This window comes from Sebastes fasciatus, chromosome 19 (assembly GCF_043250625.1).
Source record: "Sebastes fasciatus isolate fSebFas1 chromosome 19, fSebFas1.pri, whole genome shotgun sequence".
Lineage (NCBI taxonomy): Eukaryota > Metazoa > Chordata > Actinopteri > Perciformes > Sebastidae > Sebastes > Sebastes fasciatus.
In genome coordinates this window covers 17,109,143-17,130,901 of record NC_133813.1, presented here as the reverse complement: position 1 = coordinate 17,130,901, position 21,759 = coordinate 17,109,143, and the positions used below count along the sequence as shown (strand labels likewise).

The window sequence follows — 21,759 nt, the reverse complement described above, 5'->3', positions numbered from 1 at the left end:
CCTCTAATTGACCACTTTTTTATTGGAGAACAGCACTGGTAACAAAGTTCATCTATATAGCTGCTAGGCCTATAGCTGTTTCACAATAAGAGTCTCAGAGCAAATCACTGGGCCCAGAGAAAAATAGGTCCAGCTTGTAACTCTCAGTAAAACCAGAACTTGTTCTTACATTTCTGTTTGTGTGCAGATTAAACAGACAAAACACAATATGGTAATTTATTTATTTAGAAGCTAAGCTAACCTAACTGTAGCTTAATACTTAAAGGGAAACACCAGCGGTTTTACACGTGAAGTTCAGTTTACTTGTCACGAGGAGTACTACTCAGCTTGAGAAAACTGTTTTATAATGCCTTCTGTGGCACTGAGGGGAGCTTTCCAAAGTTGAATTGCATTATGGGAAGTGTAGGATCCAGTGTTTTTGGAGCTTTACCTGTGCATGACGAAAAGTCAGGATTCATTTCTGCTAGGGATGTCATGAGAACGGATACTTCGGTACAAAGTCGATGCCAAAATTCTGAAAATGTGACGGTACTCGTTTTCCTACAGTACCGCACACAAGCTCAGTTTTAAAGCTAGAGTGAAGATCATATGAAACTAGAAAACCTAAGGAATCCATTGGCACCAACCATGTCATACTAGCTTGTCGCGTAGCTTACAATCAATTTTGGTGAGGAAAAACTGGCACGGCCAAGTCATAGTCAAGTCAACACACTGACAGCTGTTGTTGCCTGTTGGGCTGCAGTTTGCCATGTTATGATTTGAGCATATTTTTATATGCTCAATGCAGTACCTGTGAGTGTTTCTGGACAATATTTGTCATTGTTTTGTGTTGATAATTGATTTCCAATAATAAATATAAACATGCATTTGCACAAGCATATTTGCCCACTCCCATGTTGATAAGAGTATTAAATACTTGACAAATCTCCCTTCAAGGCACCTTTTGAACACATGAAAAAACGTGTGATCAATTTGGGATTAATCGTGATTAATTATGGACAATCATGCAGTTAATCAGGACTAAATATTTTAATCAATTGACAGCCCTAATTTTCACTAATCTTTTTTAATAATCTGCCTCACTTGAGTCCCACAACTTCATGGGAGTAATGACACACACTTTCAGATTTCATTTTTTTTATATTTCAGTTCTAAATGTAAAACCCATTTAAGAAATTACTCGTGGATAATCACAACAGACTGATCAGAATTATTATACAATTAATAAAACATTGTATTTTTGAATCAAAAATCTGCAATCTTTTTTTTGATGCCAAAAAAGCCATTACTTAAACAGATAGTTGAATCCGGCGATGTTACAGGTTCCATGTCTGAGAGGAGCTCCTGTCTCCTCCACCTTCCTCTGTTTTCCCAGGCAGTATAGACACATATGGGAAGGTGTGTGTTGTGACTGGAGCGGCAGGGGGGCAGGGCTAAGAGAGGGGAGAGAGAGCTAGAGAGAGGGTGAGGGAGGTAGGGGGAGGGGTTTGTTTATTTCTGTTGTGTTTTTTTTTTTTTTTTTTTTATGGTAACTGCGCCTCCTGAGCCCACTGGGAAAAAAAAGCAGAGAGAGAAAGAGAGAGACAGACAGAGATGATGGAGGGAAGATGGTTAGCGTTATGAGCGGCGGCCGAGAGACGGGAGACAAACGCGGCAAGGGAGGGAGGCATGGACGGACGCACGGACGGATAGAGGCAGAGCGCGTGTCAGTCAGCCGCTCGCCGCCCAAACAATGAACGTGCTGTGGTCGCTGCCGGCAACGCATCGCCAAGGCAACCGGAGCCAGAGGGGTGCGCACTGAGCGAGAATGGCAGAGAAAGAGAGGAGGAGGAGGAGGAGGAGGAGAGGGGGGAGGAAGGAGGAGAGATAGAAAGAGAAGAGGGTGTCTTCTTCTTCCCCCCCCCCCAATGGATAGATCCTTCCTCTGTGTGTGTCTTTACATGTGTGTGTGGCTGATCATGTGTGTCTGCGTGTGGTCGGTGTGTGTTGGCGGCCAGTTGTCTGACACTATGATCTTCTGTAACCATCTAGGTGAATACAAGAAGGATGAGCTGCTGGAGGCTGCGAGGTGAGTTACCCGACTCTGCATGCTCTTTGTTTTCATTTTGCTTTTTTTTGTCTCTCTCCTGTTTTCCTTCCCTTATTATCTTTGTGACATCCTTTCATGTTTTTTCTCCTCTGTTGGTTTCTCCCTCTTCCTTGCTCACCTGCTCAGTTCTTTGGCTCCCTCTCATCTCTTGTTTCCATGCTTACTTTTCTTCTCTGCTCCTTTTCCTTTCTCTCTTCAACACTCGTCTCCTTGTCCCCTCTACTCTCCTCCTCTTTCACTGTTTCCTCTCATTTCCTCTTCGTATTTGTATCATTTCCCCCCCTTGTTTCCTCTTTCATCCTTGTTTGTCCTTCTTCCCTCTTCTTCACTACCTCCCCTTCCTCTCCTCTTTGATCCACTTATGTTTTCTGTTTCCGGTCCTTGTTTCCTATCCTCCTCTTTCCTCTCTTGTTTTCTTGCTTCCTCTCTTCCCTCTCAGCTCCTCTCTTGTTCTTCATTTCCCATCTTTTCCCCCTTGTTTCCTCCTCTCGATTCCTTCTCTTTTCTCTCGTTTCCTACCTTTTTTTCCCCCTGTCTTGTTTCTGCTTTCTCTCATTTCCTCTCCTTCCTCATTTTCCCTTTCTTTCCTTTCCTCTCTTCTCTTCTCCTTTTGTTTGAATTCCATCATTTGCTGCTGCCTTAAATTTTCCTTCCCGCTGCCTTTCTGTGTGTCAAACTGTTTATTACTTGTTCCTCCTTTCCCTCCATCAACACCGCACGCGCACACGCACACGCACGCGCACACGCACACGCACACGCACACGCACATAGCTCCTAGCTCCTAGCTCCTACACTACTCAGGTTTTTTCGGATCCAGAGAACATGTGGGCCAGGGACACTTTTTGGAGGCATGTTATGGTTGCAGGCAGTGCATGTGGGCAATGTGTTAGTGTGTGTGTTTCCGTCTATTGCATGTGGAAATGGCATAGCTTTCGTTTGGGATTGTGTGTGTGTGTGTGTGTGTGTGTGTGAGAGAGTGGGTGGCTGAGCGCTCAATGCCTCAACAGCCTCTCTCTCTCTCTCCCCCCTCTTTCTCTCTCTCTCTATCAGGCACACAAACACACACATAGAAGCACACACACAAGGAAGCAGCTGGCTTAGCATAGCAGTACCCCAGTGTATTATGGGGTCAGTAGGCTGTTTAAGTGTGAACTGTGAACTCACTGTGCCTCTATCACAGCTGAGCCGCTGACTGGCTCATCACCAATGTCATTTTTCAGAAGATTTATTTCTTTATTTATTACTTTTTGGTCAAATAACTCCCACACATGGCTTATGGGATCCTGTTGTTTTTCTGCTTTATGTCTTCCCTTTTTTTTACTCTAGGCCCAGAATGCATCCTTGCACAGCGGTGTAGAAGAATCATAAGTAGAGCCGGTAAAATGGTTCCACATAGTCTGAGAGTAACAGCAGCGGCTCGATGCATTGACTGAAAAAAAAGCATAATCGTTAATGTTCACGTCAACGAATGCATTACAGAAGTATTTCTGTAAACTGACTAACAAGCTGACAACAAGCAAGCAAGTCAAGTCTGGTTGATTCAAAGTCTTTGCTGATCTGAGTCTCCTCTTGTGATCTATTAGCTGTAAATATTGGGGGGAAAAAATGGTATCAACTGTTTCAAATGCTTAAGGCTTCGCCGGGCCTAAGATAACCCCCCGCCGGGCCTAAGCATCAGGGAATCTTTGTAGATGTTTTTTAAACTACAGTTACAGTGAGGTGGCTCGGTTGGAAACAGAGATAATGTCGGGCCGCTGGTCCCCGTCAAAAGATACTTCCCACTGCGCATAACAGCTTTACTGACAGAAACCCTGAATAAAATATATTTTCTGAAATGTAGTGGAGTAAAAGTATAAAATAGCAAAAGGAAAAGACTACTACGGAATATGGAAAGACTCGAAAGTACAAGTATCTCAAAATTGTACTTATGGACGTAAAAAGTAGGTGTGTTTATACTATAAGCAACACCTTTTAATATTACACTCATTTGATCCATTGATAATATAATATATATATATATATATAAAAAACATTGATTAGTGCTGATTAGAGCAGTTTTAACTAATCCAAATGTACCCAGAAGGCTGTTGTTAATCTTTGGTAACTTCATACCATTAACATGCAGCCTAAGTGATTTGGCAGGATTTGAGATGAGATGGAAGTGTAAGAAGCAGTGAAGATCCAGTCACGCCTGGAAATGCATTCTCATTTCTCTTCACGTGTAAAAAAAAAAAAAAGAAGAAAAAAAAGATGAATATTCAGGCATGCTTGTGAGCTCTATTCTTTGTGGGCCACCGTAGATCATTTGTGGGAGATCAAATTCATTCACAGAACAACAAAATGCTGAAGTGCCTTAAACCCCGCATTCTTTCTAATAGCCAGCAGGGGGCGACTCCTCTGGTTGCAAAAATAAGTCTGATTGTATAGAAGTCTATGAGAAAATGAGCCTACTTCTCACTTGATTTATTACCTCAGTAAACATTGTAAACATGAGTTTATGGTCTCAATCGCTAGTTTCAAGTCTTCTTCAATACAGCATGATGTTCATTTAGTAAATGATGGTCCCAGTTAGAGTCAAATAGACCATAAAGCAGGGTATGCTTTAGGGCGTGGCTACCTTGCGATTGACAGTTCGCTACCACGACGTTGTCCGGTCTGGGTGTGTTCCGTATTTTCGTCTTACAATTTTAACCTTTTCACTGTGTGTTTTCGGTTCATTAAAAAGTTAATTGCAACATTTCGGTTGCCTAGAAATGTCTTGTTGGATGTTTGGTTGTACTTAGCTCAACCCTCTGGTGTCACCTGGTTGAAAAAAACAAGATGGCGATGGCCAAAAAGCCGAACTCGAGGCTGCAAAACCAGAGTCCATAAAACCAATCCATAAACCAACATCACAGTGACTACGTCCACTTCTTATAAAGCTTAAGTGATTTGGCAGGCTTTGAGAGAAGATGGAAGTGTAAGAAGCAGTGAAAATCCAGTCCCTTTTGACTGCATCCCTCTTCACATGCTAGAAATAATGAATATTCAGTCATGGTTGTGAGCACTGTCCCTTGTGAGCCACTGTAGATAATTCGTGTGAGATCACACATTCACAGACATGCACAACAAGAAGATGATACTGATTGCACCTTTGAAATGCGTCAGACAGAATCAAGATATACGACTGTTCACCCTGGGATTTGTGAGCATGATGATATTACAAAGACACTTATCCTGGAGCTGGTGCATTTGAACAACTTTAAGAGGATCTACTATGCTTATTTTCTGGTGCATACTTGTAGTTTGGGGTTCTAATGGAACATGTTTACATGCTTTGATGCTCAAAAAACACTTTACTTTTCTAATATCGGCTGTGCTGCAGCACCTCTTTTCACTCCATGTCTGAAACGCTCTGTTTGAGCTCCTGGCCCCGCCCTCCTGAAAAATCCAGTCTGCTCTGATTGGTCAGCTGGCCCACTCTGTTGTGATTGGTCAACCGAACCAAACTCTTCAGACTCCGCTCCAGCTCCGCTCTAACTAGCTTTGTTTGAGGGCGTGCCAAACTAGCCGCTAGACGGGTATTATGCAAATGTGTTACTTGGTGACATCACCACGTTACGGAAGAAAAGGCAGGACTTCAAACAAGGCGTTTCAGGCAGTTCAGAAGCAGTGTTTCTGTAGGGGATCAGTAACTCCCTTTGGCGTGGACTTTGGCCTTTGTAACTTTGCAGACCTTTTACATGCACAGAAAATTATATAACACACTAAAGGGAAGGGGAAAAGCACAAAAACATAATAGGTTCTCTGTAAAGGAACAGTTTGAGATTTTGGGAAATAAGCTTATGTGCTTTATTTCTTTCCGAGCGTTGGATGAAAAGATTGATACCACTGTCACATCTGTCCGTTAAATGTGAAGCTGGAGCATGCAGATGTTTAGCTTAGTTTAACATAAAGACTGGAAACAGGGCAAAACAGCAAGCCTGGCTCTGTCCAAAGGTAGCACTTCGCTGCTGGGTGGTGCTTCCTATTTATTGGACAGACATGAGAGTGGCATCAAATTCTCGTCAAGAAAGCAAACTTATTTCCCGAAATGCTGACCCATGCCTTCATTTTTTGGGGTTCTGGCTTTCATATGATTAATTGACTAGATGATAAATTGTGCTGTCCACACATTTATTAAACAGACAAGCACACACACTTACATCACCATGTCCTTCGCCTCCCGTTAAATCCTCAAGATGTTGTTTGCATGGAAATGAAGGCTCCCTTGTGTAGCAGCAGCAGGAGGCAGCTAGTTGAGCAAAAAGGGGGAGGGGGGAGAATGAGAGAACTAAAAAGGAAGATGCTGAGCAGTGGAGGTAAAGGTGGAGAAGAAGAAACTGAGGCGGGAGACCAAGGGAGGGTAAAGGTGAGAAGCGAGCGAGAGGTTAAAAGGGTATGCGAGCAGCAGATAATGGCAGTTGGAGGGAAAACAGGAAGAGTGAGAGGAGAGATGCGGGGAGGATGTGAATGTCTCTTTTGGTGAGAGAGTGAAAGATATAGAAACAAAGAGAAGGAAGGAGAGGCCCAAGCAAAAAAACAAAAGTAAAAGGAGAGAGGGAGAGGAGGGGAGCATAGGAGAATAATCCTTTTCTTTCCATGTGACAGCTTCTTCCTTTACGGCTGTCACGGGGATGATGGTCGGACTGGCCGCTGCCTTGGCAACACTTTCCTGGTGGTCACCCGATGCCAGGGCAGTGAGCCTAGGAAGCAGGAAACACAGATCAACAACATAAACACAATCTTAGCTCCACTGCAGCTAGGTTAAATGCTCTCTAACAGTTTTTTTTTTTAGCTTGTTGCAGTTACAAGAAAACACACACACACACACACACACACCCTTCGATCCATCCCCCAAGCATTCCTTTATGTCAGTTTGTTTCTGCAGATGAAATTCTTCTTTTTTTTTTGTTATCTCATTCTCCCTCATTTTCTCCCCCCACACTCTCCTGCTGTGGAACAGTGCTAATCCTCTATGGTGTTGGATGTTTTATATCTAATGCGTGTGTGTGTATGTTTGTGTGTGTTGCAGGAGTGGAAACGAGGAGAAGCTAATGGCCTTGCTCACGCCGCTCAACGTCAACTGCCACGCAAGCGACGGCCGCAAGGTAAGAGCAACGCACTCGCACACAAAAACATGTACACAGCGGCAAGCTTATCACTGTACGACTGCACCTCGGGAAAATCATCACGGTGACAAAACCGACTGTTGTTTAAAGGTTTAATTAGACCAGGAAAGTGAAACAAATGCTGTTATCGGCCAACGCGGTATCACGCCAAAGAGTGTAATAGACCCGATAGCGCGTCGCTTTTGCCTCATCGAGACGTGAATATTACACGCGCGTATGAAGGTGCAGCACCAGGAGAGGGCAACAAAACCACTCACTTACGTTTAGGGAACAAACCCACTAAGTTTTAGGAAAAAACATCATGGTTTGCCTTAAATGGGGAACAACAGACATTTTTAAAACACTGATATTTTTCGGAAAAATACTGTAACTTGCTCATGTACGCGCATATTGCGAGGGCACGCCGGGAAACCTCAAGGTGGCAGCGTCTTCACGGTAAACAGTAAACGCCTGTCGGTGGCGATTTGAATGGAGTATGGAATTTCAACAACATTTGCAATGTAAATAAACATGTTGTCACTTTCTGAATCTATCTTGTGTTAACAATAAGTCTTAAACACATAAGACAGGAAAACTGTGTCATACCTTTCTGACTTCTTTCGTTTTCCAGTATAGTTTATGCAAGATCATGAGCAAGTTGCAGTGTTTTTTCCATCATGTTATATCGCCTCCAGAATAATATAATTATTTTTAAAATGGACGTTATTCCCGTTTAAAATAAGTATGTAAACCAAATACAATACGTACGGAAACAACATAACATCAGTCCGGAAAGTACGTCACAAATGTCACTAAAAAGCGTGTGACTAACGTAATTTACAAACCACTGGTCTCGAACTCCGATCTCCTGGTTGGAAGTCCTGTGTTTGTTGGACCCATCCGCCCGCCATTAGCGGCCTTTCTCTTTTTTTTATTCTACGTCAGTAGCTCTGAGCATGTGATTTATTACATTGCTGTCAGTACAGACTACATGGCGTACAAATGACACGCCAAAAGCAAGAACAGTGTTCTTATTGCCAGTTTTGCCTTGCGCATCATTGTGTCATTCATACGCCTTTTCGTTCGACCGGGCTGTTTTAGCAGCTGCGGGGCTCGGTTGTATCAAATAGTCTGAGCGCTCTACAGCAGGCATTAGCAGTCTTTCTTGGATACTGCAATGAATAGATGGAGACACAAACCCTTCAGTGAATAAATTTGCACTCATGCTGAACAATAGCAGTGCATAGCAACACGCTAAACCCTTGTCAGACTCAGGGACATCTCTCTTACTGTCCTTGATACCCCAAAAAATTATGACAGCAAATCATACATTTCAAGTGTTGCTTGTTCGCATTTTCAGTTGATTGAGGAACACATAAAAGATACAGATGTTGTTATTTAGTAAATTTGTATTTGTGTTTTGGCAATTACTGTGGTTCACACAGTTTCTTCAGATGAATTAGTTTTGAAGAGTGAGAGGAGCTGCAGCTGCTTCGTAGTAAAAGCATTCCAGCACAGAGAATTGAGTCTTTTATTTCGCAAGTACAGGAAAGCACTATCCCCTGTGCTGAGGCCTTTGCTTTGCCAAGCGAGTTTACACAAAGACACGTTTTATCAGCGTTAGTGAATTATCTTGTCCAAGAGCTTATTGATGTTTGGGGTGAACCTGAACCTCTTAACACACATAATGAAGATAAGCAACTGCTCACCCAGGCTCACGTTGAGCCCGATGCCTCCAAGAGCAGCACTGGGCTGTGAGGCGATGTGGGGGTGTAGTGGCCGCAGACCAGGTGGCAACCTGGTAGTGCCTCAAACTTGCATTATTTCTAATAGCCAGCAGGGGGCGACTCCTCTGGTTGCAAAAATAAGTCTGATTGTATAGAAGTCTATGAGAAAATGAGCCTACTTCTCACTTGATTTATTACCTCAGTAAACCTTGTAAACATGAGTTTATGGTCTCAATCGCTTTGAGTCAAATAGACCATAAAGCAGGGTATGATTTAGGGCGTGGCTACCTTGCGATTGACAGTTCACTACCACGGCGTTGTAAAGAAAGAAGAGTGAACTAGAATGAGCAGTTTCCAGTTTCTCTGAGTCTCTTGTGCTCGTCACCTCTGTGTTATAAATAGTGTTTGTAATTAGCTGTAGGTTTTTCTTGCTTGACAAGCACCAATAATTTGAGTTTAACAGTCAGCTAATGTCGCACTTGGGAGTTAATGCTGAGTGTAGAGTGAGACTTTAAGGCTTGAAGAAAAACGCTGGACATGCTAAATTAAATGCCAGGTAACACCACTGGCCAACAGAGGAAAGTGCTGTGTTACATCCTGTTCGCTTAATAGAAATTATTTTGTGACCATGGCATCCGCTCATGCATCCTCGGGGAGCCCTGAGCCTCATGTTGAGCTCTGCTGGGTCACAGCAGTACGTCTGGCTTGTGACTAATTAGTTCCGGGGATGAATAAAAGAAAAACAGACTACTTTTGTATTTTTTTTAGCTTTAGTTGATTATGTACTCCCTGTAGTCCTCCGTATCACTGTTTTCCAACCTGAGAGAAGTAAAGACTGCTGCTGACCCGGTTTTCTCGAGCGAGATTGAAGCTCCACTCTGCACTGGCAATTGGCCAAACAGGTTTGCTTCATGAGCTCTTGCACACCGGGCGTTTTTTTTGTGCGATTAATTCACACTTCAGCATATTTTTTTCAAACTGTTGTTTTTGTTTTCACGAGTTCTTTCACACAGAATGTTAATATTTCGCAGCAAAAAAGCGACATACTTTTTTTGGGATTGTTTTTCTGAACTATAGCACCTCGAAGAAAGGCATCAACCAATCACGCTGTGCGAAACGGTTTGAGTTGCACCTATACAGTGCTGCAGGAATGAGTCCTAAAACCCGGAAATAAGTTAGCATTTTAGCACTTTTGGTTCCCTCATCTTGAAGTCAATGTTTTTTTTGAATGAGTTAGATGCCTGAAATAATGTCTGTGGTTAACACAAGCTTCAGAGATTTTAACGTTTTGCTCTACGATAAAAAAATATGTCGGTAAATATCCCACTCGTGAATTTTTTATTTTTACGTGTCTTAAAGGGACTGTTTGTAACTTCTTACACGTATAAATCAATTTGGGTCGGTGTCTCCGCAGCGAGAAACATTATAATCTCCGACCAAAACTCCGGTGTCTCCCCTGTTCCCTCAGGCTGCGGTCGGGATGCTGAGGCAGGAAAAGCCAACACTAGGATCAGCAGTGATTCATGGAGAGACCTTCGTCCGGTCAGCTAACATTACTGCCAAGCAGGTGAAATATAGTGATATTGTGGTTTGTTTTGAGAGATGCTCATTCATGTCTATGTAGAGCGAGCACAAGCGCGTGCCCGATGCTGACTTTCGTTGACTTAACGGCAACAGGTGTGGCTGTTAACAAGCATTTCTGATTCTTACAAACAGCCCCTTTTAAAAAGGCGGTTGTTAGCAAGTGGCTAAATGAGACTACAAAACGTCATCACACAGACTCGTCAGCCTTTACAGCCTCTTTGTGTATACTCATGCGACTGTGGTGTAGTTCGTTAATAGCCTAACTTTAGCTTTTACTTCAGGCGATTGCATTCATATTGCAAAAATCATAAAAGTGGTGTTCATTTGTGGAGAACAAAACATGTAAGGAATCATAAATGTGTGTTTGCCACAAAGGTTATTTTCTGCAATAATCCAAAAGCCAATGGAAAAATCACATTGGCTTTTTGTCGAGGGAACCCAGGGTGAGGCTAATTTCCTGGCCTACAAAAATACGTCATCCCTGGAGCACTCTATTTATGAAACAGTACTGAGGCTCTGTAGTTCAAACCAAGACGGCAAAGTTTATTAGTCCTTTCAAGGCTCTTGGTTGAAACTGAAATTCTTGGCATATTATAGGATGACGTGCTCCACCTACATAATAGCAGATAAAGCTGTAGGTTTGTAGAAGCAAGCTATCATGGAGAGATGGTTTCATCTGAAAGATTTGATCGGTCCGAGACATTTTAAGAGCCCCTGTATCTTATTGGTTGCTATGACAACAACTACTAGGACAAGCAAGGAGCCAAAGGGAGCCTTTTACTCTGTACTCTAGGTAACTGTCATATAAATGCTATAACAGCCTTGATGAGGCTCTTTCCCATAATTACAGGTACTTCAGTTTTGTTGAGGATGCTCAGCTGCAGCTTGTATCCATCATATCACCGTCATACTCATAATTGTGAGTGAACATCGTCTGGCTATTATCTGCGCAGGTGGCTTGCTGGGGATGTGGTACCCCGAGGGAAAAAACTGTCATTTGAAATTCTTTGGGAGACGCAGGGGACAGACACCACAGATCATTGAAATTGAATGGCTCATAAGTAGATGAATGCAACCAAGCAGGCGACCAATAAAGAACTCCGGTGAAATGACCTCTCCTGCACAGTCTGTATTTGTAACACTCTTTAATTGCCCAGACTGAGAGCAGTCATGCACAGTAGATGGAATATATTTTCACGCCAGTGCAGTTTTATTTTTTTTATTTAAGGTCTTAGGGTAATTTAATGGGGTGATGGAGATTTACATTCCCACTGCTAACAGAAAGTATTGAGTGAATTCTGTGTAATAGCTTTAGATATTAGGTGAAACTGAGGGACAACAAAAACTTTTCCTACTTGTCATTCTTGTCCTTCGACTAAATCCACTAATGGAAATCAGTCTACTGGCAAATATGAGTGTGCGACCATTAACAGCTTTTATTGAGATTCAGGGTCGGACTTATTTTTCCCCCTTTATTCAATGTGGGGTTCAAATACAAATCACGTTTAATTATATGATTAGTTTAGGTATGTGGTTAAACCATGGACTGTATAAATCGTCTCCACTTCCTCCCACTGTACAAAAGTGAAGCCAAAATATCCCAGATACGGGAGCTTACATCTTGAGATTTCTACGTCATTTGGAGCCAGAGTCGTGTGGATATCACAGTAGCGATCGGGGGACTGGAACCGCGGTATCGACGTCCCGCCCACACACCCGACCTAGCCAATCACGAGCCGAGCACGGCCACAGCTTGTTAGCGTGAGCCACCTATAGCTGCTACCACGGTAGTCGTTCGGCTAGAAAGACACAACAACTAACCATAATATCTCTGTAACGACATTTATGATCAAATTGAGACATGTTCTATTACACAGACTTGTGACGGTTATGGAAAGTTAAAGTTACATCTCCTCTCTCGTACAATTCCTGAGGGGGGTGGGATTTATGACCTATACTGCAGCCAGCCACCAGGGGGCAATTGAGATGTTTTGGCTTCACTTTTGGGAAGTGGTCATGTTGTCTTACATACAGTCAAAGGGTTAAAGTATTATGTAATTTGATATATTTTATAGTATGATGAGGGTAAATGGCAATAAAAAATAATTAAACACAGAGTAAGAGGCGATCTAGGCAATTTCTTGTGACCAAAACAAAGACATTGTCCTTTGATGACAATGAGTATAAGTAACAGACAATTAGATTAAAATCTAATAACTATTATCATATAACTTAATAAGAAGTGATTTAGGTTGAGACAGATAATCGCTTGACGCAAGAACACTGCAGATTAAATTCATGCAAAATATGACACTGTTGGACGGCACATTGAGCACCACTCAGACCACACACACACACAGTCAAATTGTTAGGAGGACTAATGATAATCACGGACAAAACAGAGCGTGGCAGAATCCTAATGATGGGTAATAACGATGCTTCCCTTAAAATTAAAGAGCCACTTCCTCTCTCTCTCTCTTTCTTACCCCCCCCATCCTCCCACCCCACCCCTCCTCGTCCTCCTTCTTCTCTGTTTCATTTTAATTAAGAGTGGCACAGGCTCTCCGTCTCCCTTCTTCAACCACACACTCGCATACAAACACACACGGATCTGGAGCATAAATGTTGATTGCAAATGCCTCTTGGTTGAATTAAAAAGCTCTGGTTGTACACACACACACGGGCCCACAGGGCAACGCAATCTCACGGGAAGGCGTATAAATAACACAACATTACAAGGACATTCTGCGTGTCATGAGGACGCATTTTAGCCTTTTTGCGTTTCATTTGTACACCACGCAACAAAACTACAGTAACATCCGCGATACGGTTTGGGCAACAAATACACTTAGTTAGGTTTAGGAAAAACATCTTAGTTGGGCTTAAAATAAGTATGTAGACTAAGTACAATACGTACGGAAACAGCGTAACATAAGTACGGACAACATGTCACAAACGTCGCTAATGTAACTAACATAACTTACAAAACAAAACACTGGTCTCCTGGTTGAAAGTCCTGTGTTTGTTGGACCCATCCACCTCCCCTCTCACCCGCCATAAGCAATCTTTCTTACTTTTTATTCTAGGTCACTAGCTCATTCACGCGGATGCGTTTACATTGGACTCAGTACAGTCTACATGACGTACAAATGACACGACAAAAGCAAGTACGGCGTTCGTATTGCACACTTTTGCCTTGCGCATTATCGTGTCATCCATATGCCTTTTCGTGCAACCAGGCTGCAAACAGGATGGAGAGATGTACAATATGGCCAAAAGTATGCGGACACCCCTGACCACATACTGTAGTCTTGCTCTGGAACCGTTTTGGTTTGGGCCAGGCCCCTTAGTTCCAGTTGAGGGAACTTTTAGTGCTAAAGCAGAAAATGATATTTTAGACAGTAGTGTAGCAGTTTGGAGAAGCCTTTTCCTGCAGAGCCAGGTCCATTTAAAATGGTTTTCCTAGTTTGGTGCAGAAGAATTTCTGAGTCTTCATTAGAGTGGACACAGTAGCATGAAATGCCCATGTTTCTGGAACAAGATGTTTAACAATCACATAGGTGTCGTGTTGGGTTGCCCACATACCATTGTGCGGAGAACAGTTTTTCCCCCCACAGCTCTAACTCTAGTAAGAGCTTTTTGTTCTTATTGCACTGCTCGATAGTATAGGTTGCAGCAGGATAACAGCCTGTGTGAGTGTGTGTACTTGTACAGCTGTCTTTGTGAGGACCAATTTGAGTCTCAGACCTTCAGAGTGAGGGCATTTTTGGAAAGTGAGGACATTTTGGCCGATCCTCACCTTCGGATAGAACTTCAAAGGCCTGTTTGAGGGTTCAGACTTGGTTTTAAGGTTCAGGTTTGAATTAGGTTTAGGTTAGTGTTAGGGTCGTCCCGAATACTTTTTTTTGGGCTTTGAAGCTTCAGTGGGAAATATTCGAAGGTATTTTCGAAGCTTTGGGACAGTGCCGCTACTGTACACACACACACACCTTTACACGTAACACACAAACAGCGATATCCGTCTGAGAATAACTAATTATTAAAAATTCATGTTGAATATGAATAATGTGGGATTATTCCTTTTTTCATGGGATATTTTGGAATTTATACATTATTATTATATACTTATTTATAAAAAAAAAAAAAAAACTGATAGGGAAGTCGATAACCATAGCAACGGTTGAAGCTTCAAAGCATTCGGGTCAGCCGAAGTTAGTGTAAGGGTAAGGGTTGGGGTCAGGCATTTAGTTGTGATGGTTAAGATTAGGGTAAGGGGTTGGGAATGCATTATGTCAATGAGTGTCCTCACAAAGATAGAAGTACACAGGTGTGTGCGTGTGCGTGCGTGCGTGCGTGCACTCGGATGATTGAGGGCCCATTAGAGTGGGATATTATTAACACAGCTGAGTAGAGAGCGTTATCAAGCTGCCTCTATTGAAACCTACCGCTTCCTCCCACACGCACGCACGCACGCACGCACGCACGCACGCACGCACGCACACACACACACACACACACACACACACACACACACACACGGGCCACATAGACTTATTTGTTTTTTTCCTCTTTCTTAATGTTCAATGTTCCAGCACTTCCAACTACGGACTGACTGTCAGTAGTTGTGCTAGAAATTTTCTTTTTCATGGAATATATTTCATGTGTTGTTGAGCTCCGTCTGTTGTGAATGTGTGTTTGCCTTTGTTTGTTTGTTTGTCTGTGTGTGTGTGTGTGTGTGTGTGTGTTCGTGTGTGTGTTTGTGAAAACTGTGAATTCTGGATCTATATCCTACCAGTGAGAGTCATCACACCCACTTGCATCCTAGCTGGCACTAACATCAAAGACACAGACAACTGAAGAGCAGGACCAAGATTCAGATTCAGATTCAGAGAGAGAGAGAGAGAGAGAGGAAAGAGAAGAGAAAAGAGTTTCATTGAAGCCCTGTTTAAATGTTGATTATGGGAGCTTATCCTGCTGAGAGCACCACGCCGACTGACGGTGTTTATCATCCCTAGCTGGTGAAAAACATGTATCTCCAGGAATAGAACATTTGACTTTAAGAAATTCGGTTTTGAAAGGCCCCTACAATATTTAATGCTATTTAAAGTCTATGTTACATGTCAGTTTACCATGTCAACCATTAATTAACTAGTGAGAGATCAATAGAAGAGTAAAATACATTAAGTTTTAATTAGGGCTGTCAAAGTTAACGCGATAATAACGCATTAATGCAAATTCGTTTTAACGTCAAATTTACGATAAATTTTGGCACAGACACACTGACAGCTGTTGTTGCCTGTTGGGCTGCAGTTTGCCATGTTATGATTTGAGCATATTTTTTATGCTAAATGCAGTACCTGTGAGGGTTTCTGGACAATATTTGTCATTGTTTTGTGTTAATTGATTTTCAATAATACATATATATATATATATATATATATACATTTGCATAAAGCAAGCATATTTGCCCACTCCCATGACGATAAGATCATTAAATACTTGACAAATCTCTCTTTAAGGTACATTTTGAACAGAAACAAATGTGATTAATATGTGATTAATCACGGTTAACCATGGAAAATCGTGCAATTAATCGCTGTTAAATAAGTTCATTGATTGACAGCCCTATTTTTAATTCATTTTATTAACTGTTTGATGTTAGAGGTCGACTGATAGTGGATTTTTAAAGGCAGATATAGTAACGATAGTTTGGAGCAGGAAAAAGCCAATAGCGGATTAATCGGCTGATACCCCCCACCCCCAGCAAAAAATCAATTTACATCGTTGGAAATGAACAATCTTTAACTTCATTATAAACTATATAACTAACTTACATCTGAGTCAAAGTAATAAATACTTATAAATATGGAATTGAACATTAAACCCAAAGTAGGCCTAATTAATAAATAAATCAAACTAACCATAATTTATTTTCTGAAAGAGAAAGTGAAATGTTTCTCACCGACATCAGACAGAGGTCATGACATGCTTCACATGTGTCGGCTACTTTTGCATATGCCGTTTTTGTTAAACCTGTTTCTCTCAATTTGAATTTTTTTTTATTAGTGAGAGAACATCCTGAAGTGGGATTTCATGGATTACATCGTTGGAATGTTGTATTTATTTACAATGGGCGATGCGCTGCTCTGAGGCTTTTCACTGGCCAGGATTACTTCAGTTGCACATCCCGTTAGGTTGTTAAATGCCCCTCTTACAAACCATTAATGTTCATGCGTATTCCTGGTGTAAGGAGGATTTAAAGTCTGTAATTACATTTTCATGAATGGATAGTTTGGAAAAGAGACATGCCAAATTCACTCTTGTATCGTGGACAAGGAGCTGATAGTGCTGCGTTAGATATGTGAGAGATAACTTTTGTTGGAGAAATATACTGAAAACGGATCAGATATGACAGATATGACTTGTCAGCTTGCTGTAAAATCAACTTTTCCTGGGGACAGCTACGTTTTAGCCCATATTTTCTAACCCTATCTCTAGAATAATGCATTGAGAATAATCAAATGTGGCCAGAATAATCGGCCAAACCGATTAATTGGTCAACCTATAGTGAATTGCATTGTAAATTGATTTATTGGATTTTAAAGGAAACGTATCTGGCTTTATGCTTCTTTTTCCACTCCATTTCCACTCCAGTTATTTAACCAGCAGTAGTATTTATTCATGTATTCAGTTATACTGACTTATCCGATAACCTTTTGCTACTGTACATTTTGTCAATTTTGGGACTCCATTGTTTACACGACGGCACTGTTACAAGGAAAAGTCGCAAGCACTCTATGCTGACATCCCATGTAAGGTCGGCTGTTTCCTGAGCTTTTACGCCACAATCGGATCATTGCTGACATCTCTATATTGAAAAAATGTGCCAAACATGCCTGGATCAGATCAGAGTCGAGGCCGCCGTGGCTCTTGTCTTGGCGAAGTTCGCTCATGTTTACAAATCCAGGCGAACACAACACAAGGTCGTAGGGATGATGAATGTTTTTTTCACACAGCGCTGTCAGTGTGTGCATAAATGTAACCTGATGCCCCAGCTGAGAGAGAGATAGTAGACTTCTGCTGCTTTGAAACAAAGAATAGAAATGTATCCGGAGGCATTTTCAGGTGACAGATGACAAATCGGGTGAGGGGAAGTTTTAATAAACTTTTGTCAGTGACAGATTTAACCTCTTTGCTTTCACGCAGGCCCATGGCATTTTGTTGTCTGAGGGAGATGTATGCAGCTGCAGCTCGTTGGTACAAAGGTAGTTTGTCAGGAAGAAATCAGCCCGCCGTCACAATTTTAGTTTCCCAAACAGAAATCCATTAAATTAAGTGCAAAAATACAATGAATTTGATTTATTCTAAAAACACCTATTGTAGTTTAAAGGAATGTTTAGTTGTGATAAATAATAATTATGATTTATTGAATCAATCTGTATTATCTTTTCAGGCAGCATTTTTCTCACCTAAAATAAAATGTCCTGCAATGTCAGTTAATTTGTTAATTCTTCTTGGACCAGGAGGCTCGACTTTACATTAAAGAGGACCTGTTATGCTTTTGTGCCATTTCCTTTCATTTAGTGTGTTACGTAGTTTTTTGTGCATGTAAAGTTTTGCAAAGTTACAAAGCCAAATTCCGCGCTAAAGGGAGTTACTCTCCCCCACAGAAACAAGAAGCTCCTGAACTGCTTGAAACCCCTTTTCTTCCGTAGCGTTGTGATGTCACCAAGTAACACATTTGCATAATACCTGCCTTAATGGCTAGTTTGGCACAGCCTCAAAAAAGAGCTAGTTAGAGCAGAGCTGGAGCGGAGTCCAAAGAGTTTGGTTCGGTTGACCAATCACAACAAAGTGGGCCAGCTGACCAATCAGAGCAGAGTGTTTTAGACAGAGGGTGAAAAGAGGTGCTGCAGCACAGCCGGTATGAGAAAAGTAAATTGTTTTTGTACATTAAAGCGTGTAAACATGTTCTAGTAGAAACCCAAAATACAAGTATACACCTGGAAATGTATGTTTTGTCGCTGAAAGTTTCCACTTTACCTGATAAAATGATAAAAAAAAAATGATTTCAGGAGTTTGTACACCACATATAAACATGTATAAGTCATAAACAGTAGCTGATTTTGTAAATAAACACCAACTAGTGTGAACCCTGAATATAATAACAGAACTTGTCATTCCATCTATACCAATGCATATGTTATGCTTTTGAGATATGATGTTTTTAACTGCATGGTATCCGATAGCAGATACCTAAAAAAAAAAAATATGGAACAGGCATGTCCGTCTGAGATTGAAAGTAAGAAAGACACTTTCTGTTGCTTTCCAGGAGTGTTTTCCTGAAGTTACTTTCTGAGCTGCTGAGCTTTAAACTTTTCCGTGGAGCCCTCTTCTCCTCGGAAAAGTCAGTGTTTATAGGTGGAGAGGCTGAGCAGAGAGACAGGTGATGGCTGAGATATCACTGTGTTTCTGTGTGTCTGGCTGTGTGAGTGCGCATGGAGAGCATAAGATGAGAAGACTAGCTGTAGGTTATTTATCTTCCAAGCTGTTAGCTGGGCTGAGCTGTCAGTTTGTGTGTGTGTGTGTGTATGTGTGTCAGTCAGAGGAATAGCACACAGATTTACTAATATGTTTATTGATCCAGTCATCTGACACTACTCATTTTGTTAGCGCGTCCGCCTGCTGATGTGCAGCCCTGACATGAGTACTAAGACAGCTCAAAGAGTCAAGGACAGATGTTCCACTGTTTGTTTTAACATACGTTTGTTGTTAACTGACCACAGCTCATAATTATTTTACATTTAACTGTAATTTAGCCTCTTTTTTAATCCTGTAAATCATTGCGTAATGAGTTTTTTAATTTAATAAATCAATATGACCACATGCGGGGGTGGGTCCAGTATCTTTTTCAAGGGAGGCCTAGAGAGAAACGTCTAGTTTAGAATTAGTTTTTGAGGTTATACCGTACGTATCTGAGCATTCGGGTACAGAATGACTATGGATTTATCCAGGTACTAAATCTGTGGACATCATTTGGATTGCCATCAGCAACAACCCAGTGGAGTGTTTAAGTTTAGTTTTGACGCATTAGAAAAGATGTTTTACTGCATATTAGTCTGTATCATGAAGCCAAGACAGCGTCATCCTGCTAATCAATCGTGAAGAATCTCCTCACCTGTGCCATATTTTTTCTTCCTTCACAGCAGATGTTCATTACCCCAAAGTGCATTTTGTGAAAAGGATGTCTTCTATATGAAACAGACAGATTAATTTGCTGATTTGATGCTCAAAACCCGATGCTGCAGATCACATCTCTGCACCTCTAGTTTCCACGCCGACGGTGTATTTTCAGTTCAGGGACAGACAGATATTTATTGTATTACCTTGTTTAAAGGTGCTCAATACGGAATTCAGAGCATATTTATAACTTATGGATGCGGTTCCACAGTGCTGCAGGACACACCTACTACACCACTCGCCCTCGAAACGGTCGCAGTTCGGTTACGTTTAGGAAAAACTTGTAGGCGTTTGTTATGTTTGGGCAAAAAACGGAAGTTCTTTCAGGGGGCGTGTCGTGTAGACTGCGAGACTGCGGATAGATCTTTCTCGCTGTATGAGCAATCTCGGAACCCATCGGCTATCGGTCTGACGACGGATAAACCTCTAGGGATGAGGGGTTATATTTCTGGGGTTCCGGTCTAACCAGCAGATATCCGGGCCAAGACTTCCTTCCGTGTGCTGCTCATTGTTTACAGTCCTGCCTAGCAACATGAGACGCGAGACTGGAGTTGGGAGTTGAGAGGCGACGTGTACGATCGGATTGTTATTCCTAAATCTTGTCCCGTTGCCTACAGATGACTACTACATGTACTACTTACAGGTTTATGGTATAAATAGAGATGGTTGGTCCTGCAGGGCAAAGTTAAGGAATAACATCAGAGCTTCTCACACACACACACACACACACACACACACACTCTCATGCAAACGACACTAAACAAAATGGTCCAAATGTGTCCGTTCACCCTCCCAGATAGATCATGTCTCATTGCTATGGCAACTGCTGACAGCTAGCAGTCACCGTTGTCATGGGAACAGCTTGACAGGCTCGTAAAGAGAACAGGAAGACGGAGAGGGAGGGAGAGGAGGATGAAAGAGAGGTTAAAGAAAAATGGAAACAGGGAAACATCACAAAGAAAGGAGCGAACACAGCAGCAGATTACACACCCCGTATGTTCAATCTGAATGTGTGATTGACATTTTTGATAGTCTGACTTATTTTTCATGCTGTTTTCTTTTTTTTTTTTAGACGATCATGTTTGCTGTTAGATGACCTAATAAAAATCTTATAAATGTGTTGGGAGGAGACTTTGCAGCTACCATTCAGATGGATAGTGTTTCTATGGAAGGGGAAGGGATACATAAAAAGAAGACAAATGCTACCAAGGGAAGACAGAAAGAAACATTTTCCATCTTAAAGCTTTAAGATGCCTTCCGCATCTCTCCTCGCTTCCTTTCTTTTCCTCCCATGTTTCCCTCCTTCATCTCCTCCCGCTCCTCCTCCTCCTGACCACCCTCCACTGCCACAGAAAGGCTTTTAGGTGATTAAAACACAACAGAATGTTTCTTTTTTATTGCTGTTGTTCGCTTTCAGTCTGCCACTGTGAGTGCCGATTCCATCTCTTTGAAATATTGTGTACTAGGTTTTTCACTTTGGGGCAACAAATTTCATCAAGTACCAGAGCACTTTGTGAATAGAAACCCCAACAGTTGAAGGACACATGCACCAAAAAGAACTGCAACTACTCGATTCATCCATAGAGCATAGCTAAAAACCAACACTTTCAAATTGCATAAAACCCCCTTTTTTCACTAGAAGTGTACTTAAACATGAGTAGTATCACTCCCATGCCAAATGATGGTCATTCTGAGTAACCCAACTTATTCTGACAGTGACAGTATATGGCATGCGTTGCTAAAACGTGCCATAAACCCAGGGTTCAACCTTTTTATGCCTCCACGCCAGCGACAGCCGAAGCCAGAGGCATTATGTTTTTGGGTTGTCTGTCGTAATTTCTTCAAATTCGGCACAAACGTCCATCGTGATTCAAGGATGGACTGGTTAGGTTTTGGTGGTCAAGGTCACTGTGACCTCACAAAACACGTTTTTGGCAACTGTTACTTGACTGGTTGGCGGAGACATACAACAGTGAGGCGGTAATTCTAG

General features: G+C 41.8%; 1 protein-coding gene across 8 annotated transcripts in view; it reads left to right on the top strand.

The window, feature by feature from the left end:
* The window catches only part of tnksa (tankyrase, TRF1-interacting ankyrin-related ADP-ribose polymerase a), a 102,474-nt gene that overhangs the window by 38,823 nt on the left and 41,892 nt on the right, over positions 1-21,759 (top strand). For 3 of the 8 annotated variants that reach the window (XM_074618833.1, XM_074618832.1, XM_074618831.1), the window contains 3 exons: positions 2,032-2,068; positions 7,143-7,218; positions 10,414-10,512. In XM_074618833.1, the coding sequence (XP_074474934.1) occupies positions 2,032-2,068; positions 7,143-7,218; positions 10,414-10,512 (212 nt within the window). Of the gene's footprint in view, positions 1-1,540; positions 1,791-2,031; positions 2,069-7,142; positions 7,219-10,413; positions 10,513-21,759 lie in introns of those variants that run through there. The other 5 variants (XM_074618835.1, XM_074618836.1, XM_074618834.1 and 2 more) reach the window with 3 other exon arrangements.